This window comes from Rhincodon typus, chromosome 1 (genome assembly GCF_021869965.1).
Source record: "Rhincodon typus isolate 14 chromosome 1, sRhiTyp1.1, whole genome shotgun sequence".
NCBI lineage: Eukaryota > Metazoa > Chordata > Chondrichthyes > Orectolobiformes > Rhincodontidae > Rhincodon > Rhincodon typus.
In genome coordinates, this window is record NC_063332.1 from 59519574 (window position 1) to 59544998 (window position 25425).

Consider the following 25425-nt stretch of genomic DNA (forward strand, 5'->3'; position numbering starts at 1 on the left):
AAGTTTCAGCATACTCACAGATCACGCGTTTATTTTGCAAAATAATTGAATTTATTGATTTCAATATTATACTTTGATTTTTGTATCTTTAAATCTTTACCAAAGCAAAAGGAAAAATGTAAACAATTGCTGTCACTTGTCAACTATGGAATATTTTGGAACTAAATGTGCTTTTGTAAACTTAAACCACCTTCCCATTCTTGAATTTTAAACTTCATGAATGCTTAGAAGACACGCAGATCCTACATGCAGATCTCAATGCCAGAGTTGAGAAGGATGTAAATCTCTGGCAAAGGAGTAGGGAAGGCAAACTCTGTCAGAGTCCTCCTAATGATAGCACATCTGAAGCAGAAACAACCTCCTTGCTCCATCAGCAAGACAACAATGCCAATACCCACAGTCCAAACACAGACGCTTGCTTAACTATGTCTTTGTTCAAGAAAAGTGCCGCAGGGATGTCCACAGCACCCACCACTTGACAGATTCCAACAACTACTGGACTGTTCATGGCCTTAACTGATTTACCATCTCCACCAGCTTGCCCCTCACACCATAGAAGCAATGACCCTATAAAATTAATACTGAAGAGCTCCAAGTTCCCACCAAAGCGGTCCTTCTCAATCAGTGCATCACTGCCAACTTGCAGCCATCAGGAGCTGCTGTGTGCCTATAGTTCTTGATCCTCCTTAAATTCTACCACAACAAGCACCTTCAGAAAGGTCTTTGGCCTCTCTACCAGGAAATATCATTCCTGGTTTGACAGAAACAACCAAGAAGAGATTGGATACGATCATGTGCAAGGGCAAAGATCCCACAGACTGGAAACTTCATGTAATCTTGAGAGAAAATCAGCAGCCCTACAGATATCTTGAAAGAACAGTGCAGCATAAACCTGTGAGATAAAGAAGATCGCAGGAGATCCATCAACTCATACACCTGTAACATATGTGGTTTCTTCAGTGCTGTCAAGATGATCCAAACGCTCAAAGATCCATCGTGTTGAGAGTCAAGCCTGGGGAGGATCTCTTCAAGAACAGACAGCCAGTCAGTGCTTCCTGGAGAGCACATTTTGAAGAGCTGCTCAATCTGGATTCTTCAGTTTGAATTTCCTGAACTCCATTCTTCAATCCCCGATGTGGCTCTGTTTCAGTTGAAAAAGCTGTTGACAGCTGAAGAAACAACAAAGCCTCGAAGGCAGATGGAATCTTTGCCCAAAATCTGAAACACCATGGAGATACTTTCTCTGGCCTGGCTGCACAGCCTCAAATCCCTGTTCTCGGCATGTTGAATTTCTGGCTTCTTTACACAAACTCACAAATCACACACACAATTGGTAACCTGTAATTAAGATTTATCTCTATTTGAAGGCTAGAGCTGTTACATGTATACATGTCACAGGGGACCTCAACAAGCAGGTCTAAAACAGATATAATAGCAACCACCAGTGCTAAAGTCAGCCTACTATTCACTGGCTGCTTTATATCCTGGTTCTTCAATCATGTGTATATCATTTGCATATTCTCTTAAAGTAGTACCACAACAATCTTTTGCCCCAAAAGATAACATTGCATACGGTAAAATAAGATACACAGACACCAGTGTAACATTTATTCAAAGTTTATCGTTGAACATCAATTAAGAGCTTAAGGTTTTTAGAGATCTTGTGACATATCATGAAACTGCCCACTTCTAATTTTAGTGAAGGTTGAGCAAGGGACAGACCATTCTGAGAAACCAGATAGTGAGAAGTGGGTTGATTATTTAAATATTACAATGATGCTGCCTGATTTCATTTTAACATTCATTCTAACTCTCAAACTTTAGGCCCATTAGTTTCCTTAGTACTTTTCCTCTAGAGATAGTTGCAGTATTTTTTACTCTCCTCCTTTAACCCCTTGATTACTCACTATTTTTTGAATGCTTTTTGTGTCTTCTACCATAAAGACTGATGTAAAATAGTTATTCAATTCCTCTACCATTTCCTGTTTCACCATTCTTGTTTCCTAAGAGGCCTATGTTCAGTTTAGTTCCTCATTTCCTTTTTATACATTTAAAGAATTTTAATCTTGCATATTTATATTTAAATCTACTGTCCATCTTAATACTTTATGCAAGCTTGCCATGTAAAGGCTATTTTCTCCCTCTTCTTTGATGGTTCATAAAAATTCCTAATCCTCTGGTTTACCACTAATTTTTGCCATACTGCACATTGAAAGTAAACAACCTGATACCATTCTTAAATTGGACAAGCAGGAGGCTGGAAGAACACAGTAAGCCAGGCAGCATCTGGAGGAAAGGAGAAGTCAACGTTTCAAAGTCCTGAAGAAGGGTAATACCTGAAACATTGACTGCTCCTTTTGTCCAGATGCTCCTTGTTTCCTGTGTTCTTCCAACCTCTTTTTTGTCTACCTTAGATTCCAGCATCTGCAATTTTTTTTTGTGTCTAACTTCCCCAGTCAACCGATCCCTTCCGAGAATCTTTCTTCCTCACTCGGATAGATCACTATTGTGAGCCATGAGCTATTTTCTAAACAGTCTGCCATGCTAAACTCCTTTCTCATTCTACTCCAGCCAGTTCTGCCCTCATTCCTCTATAATTATCTTTATCTAAGTATAGCACAGTTGTTTCTGATTTAACTTCTCCCTCTCAAATTGAATGCTATCATGTTATGGTAGCTGGTTTCTAAAAAATTTTTATTCTGGGGTCATTTATTAAACTTGCCACATTAAACATCACCAGATCCAAAATAACCTGATCCCTGGTTTGATCCACAACATATCGTTCTTGGAAAAAGTCCCAAATACACTCTATGAATTCTTCCTTGTTAGTACCTCCGGCAATCTGACTTTAATCTTAAAGTCACTTGTAATTAATGCACTGGCTTTTTTGGCATACATTCTTTATTTATTGATTTATTCTTTGTTCTACCATATAGTTACTGTTGGGCTTACAGTCTACTTCCGTAAGACCATAAATATCATAAACCATAGGAGCAGAAGCATGGCATTGAGCCTATTGAGTCTGCTCTGCAATTTATTGAGATGATAGCTGATTTGATAATCTTCAATTACACTTTGCTGCCTTTCCCCACAACTCTTGATTTCTTTACTGATTAAAAATCTACGTCAGCCTTGAATATACGTACTGACAGCCTCTACAGCCATGGGCAGTAAAGAATTCTACAGATTCACATGAGAATAAAAGCCATATAATCTGGTGGCCAACGCTTGTGTTGATACCACTGTGCCAATATAGTCTTTGACATTCACCATGCTAAATGTAGGCTCAATTCCTACTATCTCGGAAACATTCCTGTCCTGGTTTATTTTGATTTATTACAGGGAAGGGTGCATCACAGAAAGCTGTTTTAATGTTTATACATTAACATTCTGGATGAAGGAACTGAGGGCGTTGCTGCTAAGTTTGCAGATGAAAGAAAGGTGGAGAGACCGGTTGTGCTGAGGAAGCAGGGAGGCTGCAGAAAGACTTAGACAGGCTAGGCGAGTGGTCAGAGAAGTTGCAGATGAAATACAATGTGGGAAAGTGAGGTTGTACATTTTGGTAGGAAGAATAGAGGTGTCGACTATTTCCTAACAGGGAAAGGCTTTGGAAATCTGAATTGCAAAGGGACTTGGGAGTCCTAGTTCAGAATACTGTTAAGGTTAATATGCAGGTTCAGTTGGCGGTTAGGAAGATAAATGCAATGTTGGCATTCTCTTCCAGAGGGCTAGAATACAAGAGCATGGATGTACTGCTGAGGCTGTATATGGGTCTGGTCAGACCACATTTGGAATGCTGAGAGCAGTTTTGGGCCCCGTTTTCTAAGAAAGGATGTGCTGGCATTGCGGGAGGATGCGGCGTGGTTCCAGAGGAGGTTTACAAGAATGATCCCAGGAATGAAGGGTTTGTCATATAAGGAGCGGTTTTGGACTCTGGGTCTGTACTCAATGGAGTTTAAAAGGATAACGGTGGTGATCTCATTGAAAGTTAATACTGAGAGGCCTGGATAGCGTGAATGTGGAGAAGATGTTTCCACTAGTAGGAGAAACTAGCACCCAAGGGCACAGCCTCATGTTGAAGGGATGACCCTTTAGAACATAGCATTCAGAACAAAATAATTGAATTAATGTCACAAATAGAGATGAATCGGTGTGATCCTATACCATTCCAGAGACTTTGGTTATAAGATATTCACTGCTGGGAACTAATATTCAGGGGTACGTGACTTTTCTAAATAGTCAGAAAGAAGACAGTAGTAGATTAGCTTTGTTAGTATGGGCTGGAATAATTGTAATATCAAGAAATTATCTTGGATTGGAAGATGTATAATCCATTCGTAAGGAGGTAAGAAATAACAAGGGGACAGACCACTGGTAGCTCAATATTAGAATACACTATGTGACATTCAACTCCTTTAGGTAACAGCTGAAGAAACAATTGAGTAATTCATAAGTAGTTGCTGACATGAGGGATATGTTTGCAACTTGATGGCAACAAAGCTTGCTGACACAATAATCAAGCACATGATTATAGATTCAACGGGATCTTGAAAAGATGGGCCAATGGGCCAAGGAGTAACAGATGGAGTTTAATTTACAAAAATGAGGTGCTGCATTTTGGAAAGGCAAATCAGGGCAGGACTTAAACACTTAATGGTAAGGTCCGGGGGAGTGTTGCTGAACAAAGAGACCTTGGAGTGCAGGTTCAAGGTTCCTTGAAAGTGGAGCCGCAGGTAGATAGATAGGATAGGTATGATTGTGTTTATTGGCCAGTGAATTAAGTATAGGAGTCAGGAGGTCATGTTGCAGCTGCAGAGGACATTGGTTCGGCCACTTTTGGAGTATTGTGTGCAATTCGGGCCTTCTTCCTATAGGAAGGATATTGTGAAACTTGAAAGGGTTCAGAAAAGATTTATGAGGATGTTGCCAGGATTGGAAGATTTGAGCTATAGGGAGAGGCTGAGTCTATTTTCCCTGGAGCATAAGAGGCTGAGGAGTGACCTTAGAGAGGTTTATAAAATCATGAGGGGCATGGATAGGGTAAACAGGCAAGGTCTTTTCCCCAAGTGGGGGTGATCAAAACTAGAGGGCATAGGATTAAGGTGAGAGGGGAAAGGCATTCAAGGGACCGAAGGGGCAATTTTTCACGCAAAGTGTGGTGCACGTATGGAATGAGCTGCCAGAGGAAGTGATGGAGGCTGGTATGATTACAACATTTTAAAAGGCAGCTGGATTGGTAAATGAATAGGAAGGGTTTAAAGGGATATGGGCCAAATGCTGGCAAATGGAACTAGATTTATTATGATATCTGGTCGGCATGGACGAGTTGGCCCAAAGGGTCTGTTTCCATGCTGTACAGCTCTATGGCTCTAAGATCCTATCTACCCCAAAAGACCTCTTGGACCAACCCAAGGCTACACAAAAGAAGTATTGCTACAATGTTATACTGATGAATAAACAGTTATGACTATCATCATCAGCACAATAGCCAATTAAGTCTATTAAACTATATGGGTGGTTCATCCTACACAGGCAACAAGAAAATGCTCAGATTTTAGCATTGTATATAGGCACAAGGCACAAGAGAACATTGGAAGTGCAAAGACCAGAGTAAGTGCTTCAATGTCACAAGGATCCACATCCAAAAGGAAGTCAGGTGCAGTATTCTAATTGACTAAGGAGCATTTACCAAACCATGTCACGACAAAATCTGTGAATTATTCAGCGAATATATATTGTCACACAATCGATACATAAAATGCGCCTACATTTAGCATGGTGAATGTCAAAGACTACATTGGCACAGTGGTATCAATACAAGCCTTGGCCACCAGGTTATACGGCTTTTATTCTCATGTTGCGAATCTGCTGTGTTCATCCAGCTCTACACCTTGTTATCTCAGGACAGGAATGTGCCGCATTGTCTATCCTTCCAGGCCTGGACGAACAGTGCTCCACCCTTGCCCTGACATTGTTCCTCCTTTCCCCATTGACCCTCCTCCCCATTTACTGCTTTCACTTCAGTTGAAGACCTTATGCTGTAATCATTAACCTTGGTTTAAATCCCCACCACTATTTGGGTAATGCAGCAATTCCTTACTCCAAAGTCAAACTTGCCAGTGTACACCTTTTGTACGTAGTCAGTTACCTGAAGGTTTCCATTTCTTGATTGGGTAAAACCTAATTCCCACAGGTTGTGCTTCTAATGGGATTCACATGCAGTTGATTTGACTTGGAAGCATCAGCAGTTGCGAGAAGTGGTTCCCTGGTTAAGGCTGGAGAACCTAATTGCTAAGGTTTATACCACCATTAGGATTCTGAATTTTTTGAATCATCCAGTTAAGTTTCCCCAACTACACCCAGAATGGGTGAGAAAAGAAACAGAACATAGAACAGTACAGCACCGTACAAGCCCTTCGGCCCACGATGTTGTGCCGACCTATTATTAGTAAGATAATAGGTCAGCACAACATCGTGGGCTGAAGGGCCTGGTACTGTGCTATATTGTTCTATGTTCTGTGTTCTGTGTTCTATTTCTTCTCATCCCTTCTGGGACAGGAAGATTCCACCTACTAACTTGGTTTCTCTCTCAAGGTCTAGCAGCATCTGGACAGTTCTTTTAGCAAGTTTTGTTCCTGAAACTACCTATTTTAAAAATTCAGCTTTTTTATCATTACAGATAACAAGTGCAGCATTTCCTCTGTCACAAGATGACATACAGCTGAGATGCCCTACTTGTCAGAGAAACAGTATCAGAAAATCACTCTCACGCTGGCTATAAATATTTAGGGATATTTCCATCTTAACATTTGCCAAAAGATGTGAGATATATATGGCTTCAGGAAGAACTAGAGCAAAAATTGAAGTAAAACTCAAAGTGCAGAGGGGAACCCAGCTGTTTGCAAGTCTTGTTGTGGAGATGTTGCAGATATTTGGTGACTGGTACTAATCAAGAAAGTTAGCCTCTTTATTCGTCGACTCCAACTCATGCCAGTTAGACATGGGTGTGGACGTTCCTTTGAAGTGTGAGTATACAGATGAAATCATCAGACGCTAAATCGCTGAATCATCAAGGGACTTACGATAAAAGAGTCTGAAAGTACACAGCAGGCTGCTCAAGAAAGAAATGTGCCTTTAATGTCCCTTAAAACTACTGTGCTACTTTTACAAAGTGCACTGAAGTATTTGCTGTACAGAAGCATATCAATGGGCCTAAGAGGTACATATAAATGTATATGCTCCATACAAACCTCCTCCCACTCTTCATCTACCCAGCCCCCTTCAAATCTGTTTTCACATTAATCTAGCTTTCCTTAACTGCAGCTATGGTATTCACTACAACTAATTGTCAAGGTGGAGAGTTCTAACCACTCTCTGGGTAAAGATGTTACTCCTGAATTCCCTATTAGATTTATTAAAGGATCTCGCATATTTATGGCCTCACCTGCAAATGGAAAAATCTTCTCTACATCTATCTCACCTAAACCATTCATAATCTCATTATCAGATCACATCTCAGTCTTCTCTTTTGCAGAGAAAAGACCTTTATTTTTTTCCTTTCTTAGTAGGTAATATATACTGTCACTTCTGATATAATTCTATTTTTTTGTATTTCTGCAGTGCCCTTGTAACCTTTTCACAAACGGAGATGAGGTCCAATTCAGGTTTTAAATTAGAGGGAAAGAAATGAAAAGCAGCGGACTAGAAATAAACCTGAATGCTTGTTTTATATTGAAAGACCACTGATGGGCAAGGTAAGATTTCATTGTTGCCGAATAGTGCTTCGCATGTTCTTAACCAAGGAAGATTTCTGAAGTGTCACATGGACCAGCAGATGACTAGGAAACTAGTGACTATGTTGTATCCACGTCTTACAAATGGATTAAATGTCAACTGTTTGACGGCTGAGAATTAATTTGCTCAAATAGGCTACTTTAATATTATAGCTAAAGGTAAACATATATGGAGGTGCAACCTGCGGTTTTCACTTTTTTATTTTGCAATGCATACATGACACAGAATGGATAAGAAGGATTCCACAGTCATCTTCTACATAAACTGCCATTCAGGACTCATTAAAATTTGACTGAAAAGAATGGCAAAGATTTTGGTCTTCCTTCTTTCTACTCAGTTTGTAAATGATGCAAGACAAGCCATGTCTTTTGCTCTTTAGGCAATCTGTAATAAAAAAAATCTTCCATTTTAGGCTGACTGCAGCATCCTGACAGTCTGATATTTATTGGCTTTTTGAGGTAAAATGAGCGTGGTAGGTACCTCAAGTGGTTTCTGGTACATTATATTGTAAATAAGACGCAATTATTAATCCCATATCAGGCTCTTTTACTCATAAGCATGCAAGCTTCACCTTATAGTGTCAGTGTGCTTATTGAAAGGCCCACCTTGCTTTGACCGCAAAGCTTCAGCAGCATTTTTGAAAAACAATTCCCAGCCTACAGGCTTGTTTGCCAAACATTATTGCTTGTCCATAGTAGCATTGGTTTAAGCACAAAGACACCAGAATGTAAACATCAAGCGCTGCAATATGTCCTTTTCCATCTTAAAGATGACTATAAACTAAACAACCCAAATGTCTGGGAGATGAATTTACATGGCTTGTGCTTCCACAGAAAATGCAAACACAAAAACGTGGCAGATTCCAAAGTCAGCTTAGGAAACACAGATGAGCAAACAAACTAAAAATCAATAAATGAGGATACTGGGGCCTAATGATCACAAAGTGAAAGCTCACAAATTTGATTTTTTTTATTCGCTCATGGGATGTGGACATCACCAACATTTATCGCCTGTCCCTAGTTGCCCTTGAGGTGGTGGTGGTAAGCTGTCTTCTTGTACTGCTGCAGTCCATGTACTGTGGGTTGACTCACAATGCTGTTGGGAGGGAGTACCAGGATTTTGACCCAGCGACACTGAAAGGAATGACAATTTAATTCCACGTCTGGATTATGAATGGCTTTTAAGGGGAACTTGCAAGTGGTGGTTTCTCCATGTACTTGATGCCCTTGTCATTTTAATAGTAGTGGGCATGGCTTTAGAAGGTGCTATCGAAGAAAGCTTAGGTGAATTTCTGCAGTGCATCTTATAGATGGTACACAGCCCTGCGACCGAGTAGTGGTACTGAGTGAGTGAATGTTTTTGGACGTGGTGCCAATTAAGCAAGCTGCTTTGTCTTGGATTGTGTCGAGCTTGGAGAGTGTTGTTGGAGCTGCATTCATTCAGACAAGTGGCAAATATTCCATCATATTCCCAATTTATACCTTATAGGTGGTGGACAGGCTTAGGAATCAGGATAAGAATTACTCACTGCAAGATTTTCTACTCTCTGACTTGCTCTGTTAGCCACACCTGGTATTTACATGGCATATATGTTACTTGCCATGTATCAACCCAAACCTAGATATTGTCCAGGTCTTACTGTATTTGAACATGGACTGCTTCAGTACCTGAGAAGTCACAAATGGTGCTGAACACCATGCAGGGATCAGTCAAAATTCTGACTTATGATTGAGTAAAGATTAGCGATGAAGCAGCTGAAAATGGTTGTATCTCAGACAATGCCCTGAGGAATCCCAGCAATGATGTACTTGAGTTGAATGACTGACCTCCATCACCCACAATGTCTTCTGTTGGGTCAGGCATGACTCCAACCAGCAGAGTTCTTTTCCCTCGGATTCCCATTGACTCTAGTTTTGTTAAGGATCCATGATACCCCACCTGGTCAACGTCACCTTGTTGTCAAGGACAGTCAGTCACACTCCTGTCTGGAATTAAGCTCTTTTCTCCATGTCTTTAATTTTTAATCCCCCATCAAAAGATAAGTGTTTAATGGGTTTTCTGTTACTAAGTTCTGCGTTTGAAGGATAACTCAAAAATTAGATCAGAATTTGATTACCATTGTCACGTTGAAACTTTTATTATCTAATTATTTGATTGGCTGGAGAACAGGCATGAGTGAAATTTATGGATACATTTTCTGCAGAATTTAGTAGTTTGGTTGTTATTTTTGGAGGGGTATGAAACAGGTAAATTTAGATTTTTAAGTTGTAAACTTACAAATGTTATTTTTAATTTACAAGTAAATTTACAATGCTACGGCACTGTTTGTGATTAAATGGTGTAGTTGCAGTTCTGATTAAGGTATGAGAGCCCTGCTGACAAAGGCAGTGGCAGCTAATAAAATATTTCATTTTAAACAAGGAATAAATATAGCGCTAATCATCCATGAGCATCTTACACAACGTACTAGCATCATTTTATAGGGAACATTGAGAGCAGATTTACAGCATGCATTCAAAAGGAGCTGGAAAAATTCCTTCATGTCACCAACACAACTACTTATAAATGGACACTGTAAGTCAGGTATAAACCTTCCAGATCTAATATGATCCTTTTTCAGATCAGCTTTTCCCTGACTCATGTTGTTTTCTCTCTCTATTTATTTGTTTCTGTCTGGATTTTTTTATGGCCGACAGGTGGAGGTGGTAGATGGGGATTATGTACAAATTACATCGTGACATCAGAAGTTGGTGTCAATGGACTAAGTGGTTTGTTCTCATCTTTAGTTTTCATATATTCAGGTTTATGTTGAAAGACGATTGCCATACTAGACCAAAGCACTGTTGTTAAAACAAAGGCATTATTACAAATGTTAAAAAGTATAATTAGCTGAATCATAAACATTTAATAAATAGATGACCAGATAGTAAGTTGTTTGAGATGGCAGAACAAATAACATCAAATTCATCCCTGATAACCAACAGAAACTTCCACCCTTCTGAATACATCCATTACATATACTGTATATATTTTACAGATTTTTTTCTATTCTTGGAAAAACATGTCACATAGATAATAATTGGAAAAGTGTTGGTGAATTGGGTAGACAATGTTATTTAAAGAAAAAAAAAAAATCAAGCTTTTCACATAAAAACGTTGGAAAATAAATCTGCATTTGTTCAGTGGCAGACAGTTTCTTTCTAAGCAACACTTTAGTGATATATACACAGGGACCAAAATGAAGAACTGACAACTTACCTGGAAAAACTCTTAAACCATTGTTTTCCTCCATGTTAATGACCAATGCTCCAGCAGTAATGCTAAAGATCTGACGAGGGGCGTAGTTTAGTCCATCTGTAACCTGGAAGTTAAATCCACCCGACATGGCTCCTGGGGGGAAAAAACATCAGAATGGCAAACTGAATATATCAAAACTGATCAACTTCATTTCAGGAAAGCAACTCATTTAATCAGGGACATCTCAGAGGTTCTTGAATCTCAGCATTACCATCCTTCCAAATTTCAGGTATGAACCTTCTCCATTTATGATACTCCTTTGGCATTCACACTGCAAGGCCAAGAATTCCAGAGCAGCATCAAACCATGAGTTGGAATTCCTAACATCCCAAGAAATGGTACCACTGAATTTATAGTTTGGCACTGGAGCTCTATTTTCACAGTTATGTAGGACATTTTACACTGACTCCAAGAAATCCAGAGCTGGTGGGAGTCTGGTAGATAATGTCATCCTGCCTCTTCCAATTGAAGCATTCAGCACTTAACCACTCATCTGGAGTTACTGCTTTTGGCAAAAAAAGTTCAGAAACCAAATGCAAGCAGATCTCCTCGGGTTCTCCACCGAAAGCAGGTCAGATCCAGAGCATCATGATCGCTACCACCGATGAGGCAAGGAGGTGGATCCCAAATCTACTCCCCCTGAAATACGGATTAAACCCATGATTCTGGCAGCAATCTGACCCATGCTGGCTGTCTTTTCAATTGAGCTAACTGACCTCTTTGGCTGTGTTAGGAACACATCTTCTTTGGCCATCAAGTTCTGGAGTAGGACTTGAACTCAGGGCTTCAGGTTCAGAGGCAGAAACATTACCCACTGGGCTACAGGAAATCCTGAAATCACATTCTATGTAAATTCTAACCCAGTCAATGCTTCATATACTTCCCAGTGCCAATCATTAGGGACTTTCAGAATGAAGTCTTTTTAATTAAGGTTATTAAACAGTAATGAAGACACACAAGTTTCAATTAGTCATCTTTCCCACTTGTCCATCATTCAATTTATTAATTAAGCTTATTTAAGCTTGTTTATTATTAACAGCTCACCACCACTACCTTCTCAAGGGCAACTAGGGACAGGTAATAAATGCTGGCCAGCCAGCCGCAACCACAACCCACATGTGAATTAAATAAAAAACAGTGGTGTTCAAAATTGGGGAGAATCAATTTGTAGGAATTGACAAGCTAAAAAAAAAATGATACATCTTACCAAAGACATAAGGGTAATTAATTCAACTCTCACACTGTTGGAAGTTCAGAGAAAAACAAAGCATAAAAGAAGCATTTGAAGTCAAACTACAACACTATAAACTCATCATCAGTGTTAATATCTTCAACCCATTTATTTTGCTCTCTCTTAGCTCTCTTTAATATGACAATGGTATTGTCCTCCTTTTAATTTTTGGGCTTATGTCTGTCCTTTCACTTGTGGGAAAGGATTTCTTCTAAATGGCCCACTTGATGGTTCCAGCATTGATCTTAAATTAATATTTCTTTATTGCATGTAAATTTCTTTTGTTCTTTTGCCTGTAAGAAACCAAAAATCATGTTTAGCTTCAAAACCTTCAATACCTACCGTAATAACATCATTAGGAGTCCATACTCTATAAACTTAAATAAAAGGAGCCAGTTTTATCTTTCAGGGTGGGCCATCATTTTTAGGTTAGGTGACTCATTGTTACTTCACAACTTTATTCTCCCAGGCGTGAAGTTAGTTTCATGATGTGCATGTGTGGTTTTCTGCATAGCAAATGACAGGAGGAGCCTCAGCAGTGTTGCTAACCAGACATTGACACTTTTTGCAGGAAAGACTCTGCTGAAGAACATTAAAGGACGTGTGAATACCAAAAGACACATTTGGACAGATGGCATTCAAAAACAAAAGAGAAAGATAGCAGGGTACAGGAACTGGACGGAGAGTCTTGGCAGATAGAAATAGCGAAGTTTTAGAGCGACAGATGATATGGGTCTAGATGTAAGGTAGGGATGTAAAGTGGGGTCAGATAAGGGTAAGGAACTATCCGGAAGTGAGACATCTGAAGTTGCAGAGGATGGCGGCAATCATGGTGCAGGGAATTGCACTACTGGGGATGTGGGCTGTGACACTTTAGGTACATGATGTATTAATGAGTATGTGAAAGGTTGAGCTTCAAGATTGACAACAGCATCATCTAGCAGTGTTTCCATTGTGTGCATGAGATGGGGTGGCACAGAAGAGTGAGGTTGTGTTGATAACTGAAATGTCTAATGGAGGAAGATGTGCGTTTTGCAATGCAGAAGGAGACCATTCAGCCCATCCTGCCCATGCCAGCTCTCTAAATGAGTACTATGACTTAGTGCCATTCTCCTGCTTTACTCTTTACTCTTGCACATTGTTTCTATTCAAATAATCATCAGATGTTCTCTGGAATGCCTCAATTGAACATACCTCCACCACACTCCCAGACAATGCATTTTGGACTCAAATCATTCACCGTGTAAATAAGATTCCCCACATATTTTCTGTCTTTGAATACTTTTAAGACTGTGGTTGATAGGCTCTTGATTATCAAATGGGATGAGAGATGACAGGGGTATGCAGGAACACAGAGTTCAGCCATGATCTTATTGAATGGTAGAGCAGGCTCAAAGAGCTAGCTGGCCTACTCTTGGTCATTCTGTTGCATGTTTGTACCTCACATTTGCTCTTTTTAGACAGACTGTATCATTTAGACCTTGTGACCATAACCTCTGATTTAAAGATGGATGGAGAAAGTAGAGTTGGATAAAATCAATGTGCAATTGGAAACAGACCTAGTGCTTTTTGTTGGTGTACCAGAGTTGACGTCAGATGCAGAGGAGGAGAAACAAGCGAGTCCCTACTTATAGCAACTATGAATCAAAAGACAATAGAGCCAGAAGTGTATCATGAGGATTAAATTCAGTGCTGGAGATCAGAATAGCTGAAAAGAATCATAGAGATGGATTTTCCTGCCCCTCTAGAAGTGGGTTAGAGACTGGGAAGGGAATGCTGGAGAAGGAAAAGATGACGAAGATGACTGGAAAAATTGTGGGCGCTGTTTTAAGATGTGTTCCCAATATATTGCTGCATTTGATGAGAACATGATTTGCTGCCTGCTCCAAGGAGGTGGGCAGTCTATTAATCTATGCAAGTCCCCCCTTACAAGCTATTTGGCTCTGACGTCATGATCCCAGCTAATAACAACACTGGACAGGTTCCACAGTGAAACATGTATAGACAGACCACAAGTTTTAATTTTTGCTAGTTGTTTATCACATCAGTCACTGAACATATCACAAAAGGCTGCCGATGTACTTTCTAAAAACTTAAAAGTTTATTACACGCAAAAGAAAAAAGTGAACAGTGTTACACTATACAAAAAGAACTATTTGAAACAGTGGTTTATAATAAAGTTTTTACCCTCAAGATCAACATTACACTCAAGCCTCTAAAATTGAGATGAGGTAAAATTCGTTGTTACTTGTTTGGATTTTAGTAAAGCCTTAGACAAGGTTCTGCATGTTAGACTAATTAGTAAAGTTAGGTCATATGGGATTCAGGATGAACTTGCCAACTGGATTATTGGCTTAATGGCAGGAGACTATTTGGTGGTGGGTTCCCTTGCGGACTGGAGGCCTGTCACCAGCAGTGTTCCACAGGGATTGGTTCTGGGTCCTCTTTTGTTTGTCATTTAAATAAATGATATGGATGAGAACATAGAAGGCATGGTTAGTAAATTTGTGGACAAGACCAAAATTGGTAGCATAGTAGACAATGAAGAAGGTTTTCTAAGATTACAAAGAGATCTTGATCAAATGGGTCAATGGGCTGAAAATTGGCAGATGGAGTTCAATCTCAATAATTGTGAGGTATTGCATTTTGGTACAAAAAGCAAGGGTAGGGCTTAGACAATGAATGGTAGGGCCTTGGGTAGTGTTGTAGAACAGAGGGGCCTAGGGGTGTAGATACATAATTCTTTGAAGTTTGCACCACATATAGACAGGGTGGTTAAAAAGGCTTTTGGCACGCTTGCCTTCACTGCTTAGTCCTGTTGAGTATAGGAGTTGGGACATCATGTTGAGGTTGTACAGAACATTGGTCGGGCCTCAGCTGGAATACTGTGCCCAGTTCCGGTCATTCAGTTACAGGAAGGATATTATCAAGCTGGAGACAGTTCAGAAGAGATTTACCAGGATTTTGCTGGGTATGGAAAGTTTGAGTTATAAGGAGATGCTGGATAGGCTGGGACTTTCTTCACTGGAGTGTAGGAGGTTGACAGATGACCTGAGAAGTTTATAAGATAATGAGAGATATAGATAGAGTTAATGGTAGTTGTCTTTTCCCTAGAATGGGGGATTTCAAGACTAGGGGGTACATTTTTAAGGTGGGAGGAAAGAGATTTTAAAAGGATATAAGAGGCAAACTTTTTTTTTTTTTACACAGAGGGTGATTCGCGTGGGGTCTGAACTTCCTGAGGAAGTGGTGGATGTGGGTACAATTACAATATTTAAAAGACATTTGGATAGAGACATGAATAGGAAATGTTTGGAGGGGTTTCAGCCAGGAGCTGGCAGGTGGGACTAGTTTAGTTTGGGATTATGTTCAACATGACTGGTTGGACTGAAGTGCCTTTTTCCGTGCTGCATGATGCTCTGCTGTTAAGATCTTTTCTTTCTAAATGAAACAGTGGCACTTCTACAAGTTTCTGACCTTCCATATCACTGGCCATGGGCCCATGGTGTCCCTGATGGCTCTCTGCAAAACAACCCTGCTGGTGCCACTGTGCTGCCCCTCCCCCCCAGCCATCCATTATTTTTCTATTGAGTAAGTACATACTAAGTCTCTCTGGAAAGCCATATTTGAATCTGCTGCACATTCTAACTATGAAGGGTTTTCCCCATGTCGTAATTGCATCTTTTGTCGATCATTAAATGGATGTCTTTCAGGTCTTAACTCTCATGCCAGTGGAAATGGATTTTCCTTATGTTTCCTGTATAGATCTATGAATTTTAATGAATCCACTGCCTTCACTTTTCTGGATTGGGGCTTCTCCAACTGACATCTACTCATATGAGTTTTGCAATTTCACCAACCATCACTCCGTGATTTTCTGTCCCTTTTTATCATATGCCTTGATAGTAGTATGCATTCCCTTCAATGGAACGTAGATATTGACATTCTTCAGAAACCTAAGGGTGAATGTGAAACTATAACATTTCCAGTGGCAATGTTCACAGTGGATTGGAGGAGATCCTATTCTATAACCATGGAAGCATTGTGGTAATACAACAATTTATTATAAATGGCTGATATCCACGACATTACTCACAGAGAGAAGAATGTATATTTTAATCAAATTTCACCACCTTTCCAACTCACATTATTAGCTTTGCAGATTCTACTGTTTTTCTCTGTGCCTTTTCTTCCCGTGGAGATTTTGTAAACATATATATTTTTTTTTAAGAATGAGAGTACAATGAAAATGGATTGGAGTTGGGACAAGGAAACACGTTAAAAATTCATCAGTAGTCTCCCCGTTGACCATAACATGGTAAAACAGAAACATCTGGGTTTGAGCAAATTCACTGATACTTGTGCAGATGGGGCCCCTACACTGAGGCACCCTCATTTAAGCTGAACAAAAGAAAGATTTATTCCAAATTTTGCTTTGCTGTAATTATTCTGACAATGTTTAGTAAGGATAACGGATGCCAGGAAAGGAAAGTATTAAATACTTGACAGTACTGTGCCTCATCTTGATTACCACAGAAATTCAAATTAAGATAACATGTGAATTGACAAAAGCAGTAGTGTACAAAGTAAACTTATTTTAACAGAAGAAAGTTAATTCGTGTGCTTATATGAGGGTTAAATTTCTTAAAATATTTATTCACTAACTGCATTTTAAAATTAAAAAAAACTAATACAATGCTTTTATGGTAAATATACTTTCTTTCCAATAATATTTTTCCTATTGATTGGACAGCACATCGAACTCCAATTAATACAAGGTATTTCCTTCTGTTTTCAAATTTCTTCAAAATTATCAAATGGTATGTCACTCAATGACCATCTTACCATGTATACCAATGTACTCCCTTCAGTGGTTCTGAATCCACACCACCAGGGATTTCAGAACGCTGTTACATTTTCACCTAAATGCTGTTGTCAAAATCATTTTGTCTACTGTGAGCAAGAGTACATCATGAAAACCCAAAGAACACACGTCTGTTAAGTGGATGGAAATAAGATGCTCACCAGCCAGACAGCATAATTGTGAAACACAAGTCATCTTCCACAGATACTCAAGAATAGATGACACATTTATATTTAGGATCAGGCCTTCCCCTAATCAAAAAGCAAAACTCTCCCTACCATACATCAAGGACATATCAGAGATGACCACAAGACTACTCAGACCCCTAGGTATCAGAGTAGCCCACAAACCGACAACCACTCTACAACAGCTACTGACGAACATAAAGGATCCCATACCCAAAACCAGCAAAACCGGTGTAATATACAAAATACCATGCAAGGTCCATGAGAAACACTACATAGGCCAAACCGGAAGAAAATTGGCAATACAGATACATGAACACCAACTAGTCACCAAGAGACATGACTAATTCTCACCTGTCTCACTACACAAGGACAACGGGGGACACAAATTCGACTGGGACAATGCATTCATAATCGCACAAGCCAAACAGAGACACGCCAGGGGATTCCTGGAGGCCTGGTATTCCAACCGGAACTCCATCAACATATTGAATTAGACCCTGTGTACAAACCACTGAGAAACAAAACCTGAACTAATACCAACTACCCCAGCAAACCGAGGCATATAAAATAACAAGCGGGACAGAACACCAACACTTCACTGGAGGCGCACTGACGATGTTACCTAGCAGCGTGACGAAACAATTGCAACCAAACCCACCGGCTCGGCGAGCATGTCTACAAACTCATTCACAACCCGAGCTACAAATCTTCTCAAAAACTTTAAGTAAAACTCTCATTTGCAGCAGTCCCAGGTCAAAAGAAACACTCCAATGAATTGTAACAAATTTTAATTACTCAAGATTGTGAATCAATTCACTGTAGGCTACTATAATAATTAAAATAGGGGAATAGTATTATTCCACTTCTGTTGTATTTATACCATAATAAAGAATATTTGAGTTACTTAATTCTTTTAACAAACTTTTTTTTTCAAAAAAGAAACGCTACCAATTTTTCAACCAAATTGTAGGACATTTAAAAATGTGATCTGCCCAATAGCAAGCAATTGTTTCTTGATAGAAATGCAATGGGAATTATTTTGTGAAAAATTACCAACGCATTGATATCTTCCAACTTGTACATTTAAATTAATGGGGAAAATATTCCTGAAATAGTAATCCCTTTAATTAGTGGTTGGAAATACAACTGCAGAAGTGTTAATCAAAACAATCCAATGCAAACTAATTGGAAAGTTAAATTATCAAATTAAAACTAAAAAAAAAACTGCACATTTTGGGCATCTGAAACAAAAATAGAAAATGTATAGCAGGTGCAAAACCTGCTCATTCTCTTCTGTTCAATGTCCCAAATCTACACGTACTTCCTTAAATCTAGGATTTATATGAGTTGGTTCTTATCTCTACATGCAAAGATCAAATGCAGATTTGTTAATTGCTTTTCATCTTCAAACACTTTTTATTTTGTTTGCAAATCAATTTACCTTTCTGCAGCATGCCACTTAACTCTTTCTGACTTCTCCAAGTCTGACCTCCAACTGAGCTTCAGGAACAGTATTTTATCTTGCTCCTAGGTATTTTCTCACCCTTTCATTTGAACGTTAATGCGTATAACTTTGATTTCAGTGGTCATTCACTCACGTGTACAGGATGTGGGAAATGTCTGTCAGTGTTCAGAGAAGGGAGATACATTAACATTCCAGTTACAGAATCTGCATCGTTAGGGTAATTCTGACAAAAAACTGTCAGGGCAGTTATATCTGATTGGCCCAATTACTTATTCCGGTGGGATTTTAACATTGCTCTTCTGAAATGTCCACTTAAATCAGACAGGAGTCACATACATACATGCCAACTGTGATTCTATTAGGTGGACCACGCGCATGTTTGACTCAACACTCACTCATTGAACATGGTTGTGAATTCAGGCTGAAGAGATCTTGAAAGGGTTAAACTTTCCTCATGGGACCCAGAAACGTAACAGTCTTGGTTTTTATCCCAGGATCCTCTGCAATTTTCCATGTGTGAGACTGTGCTAAGAAACCCTCCTCACCACTTATCTTCTAGCCTGAGAGTCACACAAACTGAAGTATGTAGTCACCAGCAAGCTAGGTCTTGGCCCCTGTTTTGGAAGGCCTGCTTGACATGTCAATGAGACTCAGGAGTTAAAATAGGTCAGGCCTAATGCTGATGACAATGACATGGTGTGATGGTACCCCAGCCCTACGCTGATCCACCTCTTGCACTCAGTTCAAATGCTCCCCCCTAGTGACGTTTATTAGGGGTTTCCCATTGCAGGGTTAACACAACCCACTGTGTTCGGTTTCATTTCAGATTTACATTTATGGGTTTGCACTCTTTTCTCCCCCCTGCAGTTTCCACTCCTTCACTTTTTCCTGACTACTTGGTTGGTTTATTTGCATATTCTTTTATATTTGAAGTCTTTGAATTGACTCCTCCATTACATCAAAATGAAATCTCTTCCTTTAAATAGCTTTCAACCTGCTGAAAATAAACCATTCATCTTCTTGAATGGAATACATCCAATGAATTTACCAGCCTTGTTTTGCGGTGTGTTTTAGATTTTTGTAGGCTTGTTGATCCAGTGAAGTTCTGCAACTGTGGGGGCTGCTAACTGGTTACAGTCATAGAGCTGTACAGCACAGAAACAGACCCTCCAATACAACTCGTCCATGCTGACCAGATATCCCATATAAATCTAGTCCCATTTGCCAGCATTTGGCCCATAACCCTCTAAACCATTCCTATTCATTTACCCATCCAGATGCCTTTTAAATGTTGTAATTGTACCAGCCTCCACCACTTCCTCTGGCAGCTCATTCCATATATGCACCACCCTCTGTTGCCCCATAGGTCATTTTAAATCTTTCCCCTCTCACCTTAAACCTATGCCCTTTAGTTTTGGACACCACACCCTGGGGAGAAAAGCTTGCCTACTTACCCTATTAATGCCCCTCAGAATTTTATAAACCTCTGTGAGGTCACCCCTCAGCCTCCGATGCTCCCTATAACTCAAGCCCTCAAACCTGGAAACATCCTTATAAATTTTTTTCTGAACCCTTTCAAGTTTCACAACATCTTTCCTATGGCAGGAAAACCAGATTTGCACGCAGTATTCCAAAAGTGGCCTAACCGACGTCCTATACAGCTGCAACACGATCTCCCAACTCCTTTATTCAATGCACTGACCAATAAACACAAGCATACCAAACGCCTTCTTCACTAACCTATCTACCTGCAGCTCCACTTTCAAGGAACAATGAACCTGGACTCAAAGATCTTTATCATTCAGCAACACTCCTCAGGACCTTGCCATTATGTGCGTTAGTCCTGTCCTGATTTGCCTTCCCAAAATGCAGCACCTCACATTTATCTAAATTAAATTCCATCTGCCACTCCATTAGCCCGTCTGATCAAGATCATGTTGTACTGAGGTAGCCTTCTTCGATGTCCACACCTCGTATTTTGGTGTCATCTGCAAACTTACTAACCATACCTCAATGTTCACATCCAAATCATTTATGTAAATAATTAAGTATTAAAAGTCAATATGTTACTGCAACGTTCAAGGCTCCAAGGATGAGGGTATGTGCCTCAACTCAACATGTCTCTTCCCATCTTGTTCAACAACTATATGTATTTGTGCATACATTTCAACTTCTGCTCCACATCCAGCTCCATTGTTTCTATTATTTTTAAATTCCTCATGGCCCATCTAAGGTCTTTCATTTTCTTTTAGTATTTTGACCACTGAAATTTAACCTAAACCTATCACCATTACTTCACACTCACCAGTTACCAATCCATCCCTGAATATTTCTTAATAAGTCCACAGCCTCCCTTGGTGCCTCTCTTAACAATGCCATCAGTGCACAGGTCATGCTATAATAGACCAGGCTGAGTGTAAAGTCTCATATCAATTACAGCTAAATTATATTAAATCCTGGATCGGTTCTTAAACTTACAACCTTGTGATTTGGAAGGAAAGGTGTTACTTACTGATCCAAGCTGAAATTTCTACTCAGGCAAATATCCCAAGACACCTCAGAAAGAACTGTCAAAAACATGCTGTGTTAAAATGACTTTACACATGAAGAAGTTGAATGCAATGTCACGTATATGATGTATCCTGTATAAAGGATCCGTATGGGCCTGATTGGTGCTACAAATGCATCTTATGGCCTTAGGATCTTTTTTTGCCACGTTAAGACAGACACAAGAATTTGCTTTCATATTCATAAGACTCTGCTGATACTAGCTTTGAGGCTTGATTACTGTAAGTATTTAAAGAGGAGGTAGATAGATTTGTGAAATATCAGGGGGTTGAAGGCTAAGATGGGCCAGCATGAAAGAGAATTGAGATCTCGGGCAATCAACCATGATCTTGTTGAATGATAAAAAAAAACTTGAAGGCTACAAATGGCCTACTCCTGATCCTAGTTGTTCTGTTACACCTTTTTGACCAAAATGAATCACCTTCCACTTCTACATTAACTTCCATTTCTCTGCTTCTTCCGTTAAGTTATCTGTGTACTGTTATACAAGCAACGCTCATTTCCTAGTTTCTGTCATGCCTCCAAGTTTGGTATCAGAACATTTGAAATTTTATGCTGCATTCAATATCCATATAAATGATATCTAATCAAAGTAATGCAGTAGTCCTAGCACTCACCCTTAGGAACATCACAGTCTACCATCTTTTATTTATTCTCTCATGGAATATCAGCATCACTGGCTGGGCTCAGCATTTATTCTCTGTCCCTAGTTGCCCTTGAGAAGGTGGTAATGAACCAAGAACAAAGAACAAAGAAAATTACAGCACAGGAACAGGCCCTTCGGCCCTCCAAGCCTGCGCCGATCCAGATCCTCTATCTAAACCTGTTGCCTATTTTCCAAGGATCTGTATTCCTCTGCTCCCTGCCCATTCATATATCTGTCTAGATACATCTTAAATGATGCTATCGTGCCCGCCTCTACCACCTCCGCTGGCAACGCGTTCCAGGCACCCACCACCCTCTGCGTAAAGAACTTTCCACGCATATCTCCCTTAAACTTTTCCCCTCTCACCTTGAAATCGTGACCCCTAGTAATTGAGGCCCCCACTCTGGGAAAAAGCTTCTTGCTATCCACCCTGTCTATACCTCTCATGATTTTGTAGACCTCAATCAGGTTACCCCTCAACCTCATTCTTTCTAATGTAAATAGTCCTAATCTACTCAACCTCTCTTCATAGCTAGTGCCCTCCATACCAGGCAATATTCTGGTGAACCTCCTCTGCACCCTCTCCAAAGCATCCACATCCTTTTGGTAATGTGGCGACCAGAACTGTACGCAGTATTCCAAAAGTGGTCGAACCAAAGTCCTATACAACTGTAACATGACCTGCCAACTCTAGTACTCAATACCACATCCGATGAATGAAAGCATGCCGTATGCCTTCTTGACCACTCTATCGACTTGCGTTGCCACCTTCAGGGTACAATGGACCTGAACACCCAGATCTCTCTGTGCATCAATTTTCCCCAGGGCTTTTCCATTTACCGTATAGTTCGCTCTTGAATTGGATCTTCCAAAATGCATCACCTCGCATTTGCCTGGATTGAACTCCATCTGCCATTTCTCTGCCCAACTCTTCAATCTATCTATATTCTGCTGCATTCTCCAACAGTCCCCCTCACTATCTGCTACTCCACCAATCTTAGTGTCATCTGCAAACTTGCTAATCAGACCTCTATCCCTTCCTCCAGATCATTTATGTATATCACAAACAACAGTGGTCCCAACACGGATCCCTGTGGAACACCACTGGGCACAGTTCTCCATTTTGAGAAACTCCCTTCCACTACAACTCTCCATCTCCTGTTGCCCAGCCAGTTCTCTATCCATCTAGCTAGTATACTCTGGACCCCATGCGACTTCACTTTCTCCATCAGCCTACCATGGGGAACCTTATCAAACGCCTTACTGAAGTCTATGTATATGACATCCACAGCCCTTCCCTCATTTATCAACTTTGTCACTTCCTCAAAGAATTCTATCAAGTTGGTAAGACATGACCTTCCCTGCACAAAACCATGCTGCCTATCACTAATAAGCCCACTTTCTTCCAAATGTAAATAGATCCTATCCCTCAGTATCTTCTCCAGCAGCTTCCTCACCACTGACGTCAGGCTCACCGGTCTATAATTACCTGGATTATCCTTGCTACCCTTCTTAAACAAGGGGACAACATTAGCAATTCTCCAGTCCTCTGGGACCTCACCCGTGCTCAAGGATGCTGCAAAGATATCTGTTAAGGCCCCAGCTATTTCCTCTCTCGCTTCCCTCAGTAACCTGGGATAGATCCCATCCGGACCTGGGGACTTGTCCACCCTAATGCCTTTTAGAATACCCAACACTTCCCCCCTCCTTATGCCAACTTGACCTAGAGTAATCAAACATCTATCCCTAACCTCAACATCTGTCGTGTCCCTCTCCTCAGTGAATACCGACGCAAAGTACTCATTAAGAATCTCACTCATTTTCTCTGACTCCTCACATAACTTCCCTCCTTTGTCCTTGAGTGGCCTTCTTGAACCACTGCAGTTTATGTGCTGTAGGTAGGGAAGGAATTCCAGGATTTTGACCAAGTGACGCTGAAGAGTCAGTGATATGTTTACAAGTCAAGATGGTGAGTGGCTTGGAAGGCGACTGGCAGGTGGTGGTGTTCCCATGTATTTGTTGCCCTTGTCCTTCTAGATGGGAATGTTTGTGGGGTTGGAAGGTGCTGTCTAAGGAGCTTTGGTGAATTTCTACAGAGCACCTTGTAGACACTGCTGCTACTGAGCAATCCTCCAGGTGTTAAATAGCAGTCAACTATTTATCATTTCTGAAGAAGGGTCCAGACCCTAAGCGTCACCTTTCCTGCTCCTCTGAAGCTGCCTGGCCTGCTGTGTTCATCCAGCTCTACACCTTGTTATCTCTACTTATCATGACTTGCTAATTTCTTTCATTAAGCCTTTTTTAATGCATACAGGCACATTCACATACAAATAATTCCTTCAACTGAGGACACCCACGAAACAAAGGCTTTCTTCCTGAAACTGGAGTTATTAAAAGTGCACGACTCTTAAGAGAATTAAAGGCTGTACTTCATCATTAAAAGGTAAACATTAGTCAATCAGGTATGAAACTAATGGTTTCAGTCCCTGAAGACTGGATCAGACCATTGGAATACAGAGCAACTGTAATGAAAATCTACCCAAATTAAGCTAGCTACATTTTACTATTGTCTGCACCATATGAGGATTCTGAAATGAGGGTGGAATACATTTTGGCCATTCCCTGTCTAGCAGCTGATAACGTTAACATTCAAATCCTCAATTATTTGCCTAGGTTTTGTCTAACAGCAAAACTGGTTGCGATCAGTCACCCAGTAATCTCTGTAAACATATGCCACCTGGTGGTAGAAGCATGTATTGTGACTGATCAATTCATAGCGCAGATAGAACACCAAGGGGTGGATTTTACTTCCACAAATTGGACTCTGTTGTGCAGATTCCAATCCTGCAAAAATGCTATCCCCTATTCCCAATTCCTTCGCCTCCGCCGCATCTGCTCCCAGGATGAGGCATTCCACTCCCGTACATCTCAGTTGTCCTCGTTTTTCAAGGACCGTAACTTCCCCCCCTCGGTGGTCGAGAACGCCCTCAACCGTGTCTCCCACATCTCCCGCACCTCATCCCTCACACCCCGTCCACGCAATAAAAACCAAAAAAGAATCCCCCTCGTCCTCACGTACCACCCCACCAACCTCCGGATCCAACGCATCATCCTCCGACACTTCCGCCATCTGCAATCCGACCCCACCACCAAAGACATCTTTCCCTCCCCACCTTTATCTGCTTTCCGGAGGGACAACTCTCTCCGTGACTCCCTTGTCCGCTCCACACTCCCCTCCAGCTCCACCACACCCGGCACTTTTCCCTGCAACCGCAGGAAGTGCTACACCTGCCCCCATACCTCCTCCCTCACCCCCATCCCAGGCCCCAAGAAGACTTTCCACATCAAGCAGATGTTCACCTGCACATCTGC

At 40.5% G+C, this 25425-nt stretch overlaps 1 protein-coding gene across 1 annotated transcript in view; it reads right to left on the reverse strand.

Moving 5' to 3' along the window:
- Positions 1–25425, reverse strand: part of cspg4ba (chondroitin sulfate proteoglycan 4ba) — a 117395-nt gene that overhangs the window by 31079 nt on the left and 60891 nt on the right. Inside the window, exon 7 of the mRNA XM_048603804.1 lies at positions 11053–11184. Coding sequence (XP_048459761.1) covers positions 11053–11184 — 132 coding nt within the window. The remainder of the gene's footprint in view (positions 1–11052; positions 11185–25425) is intronic.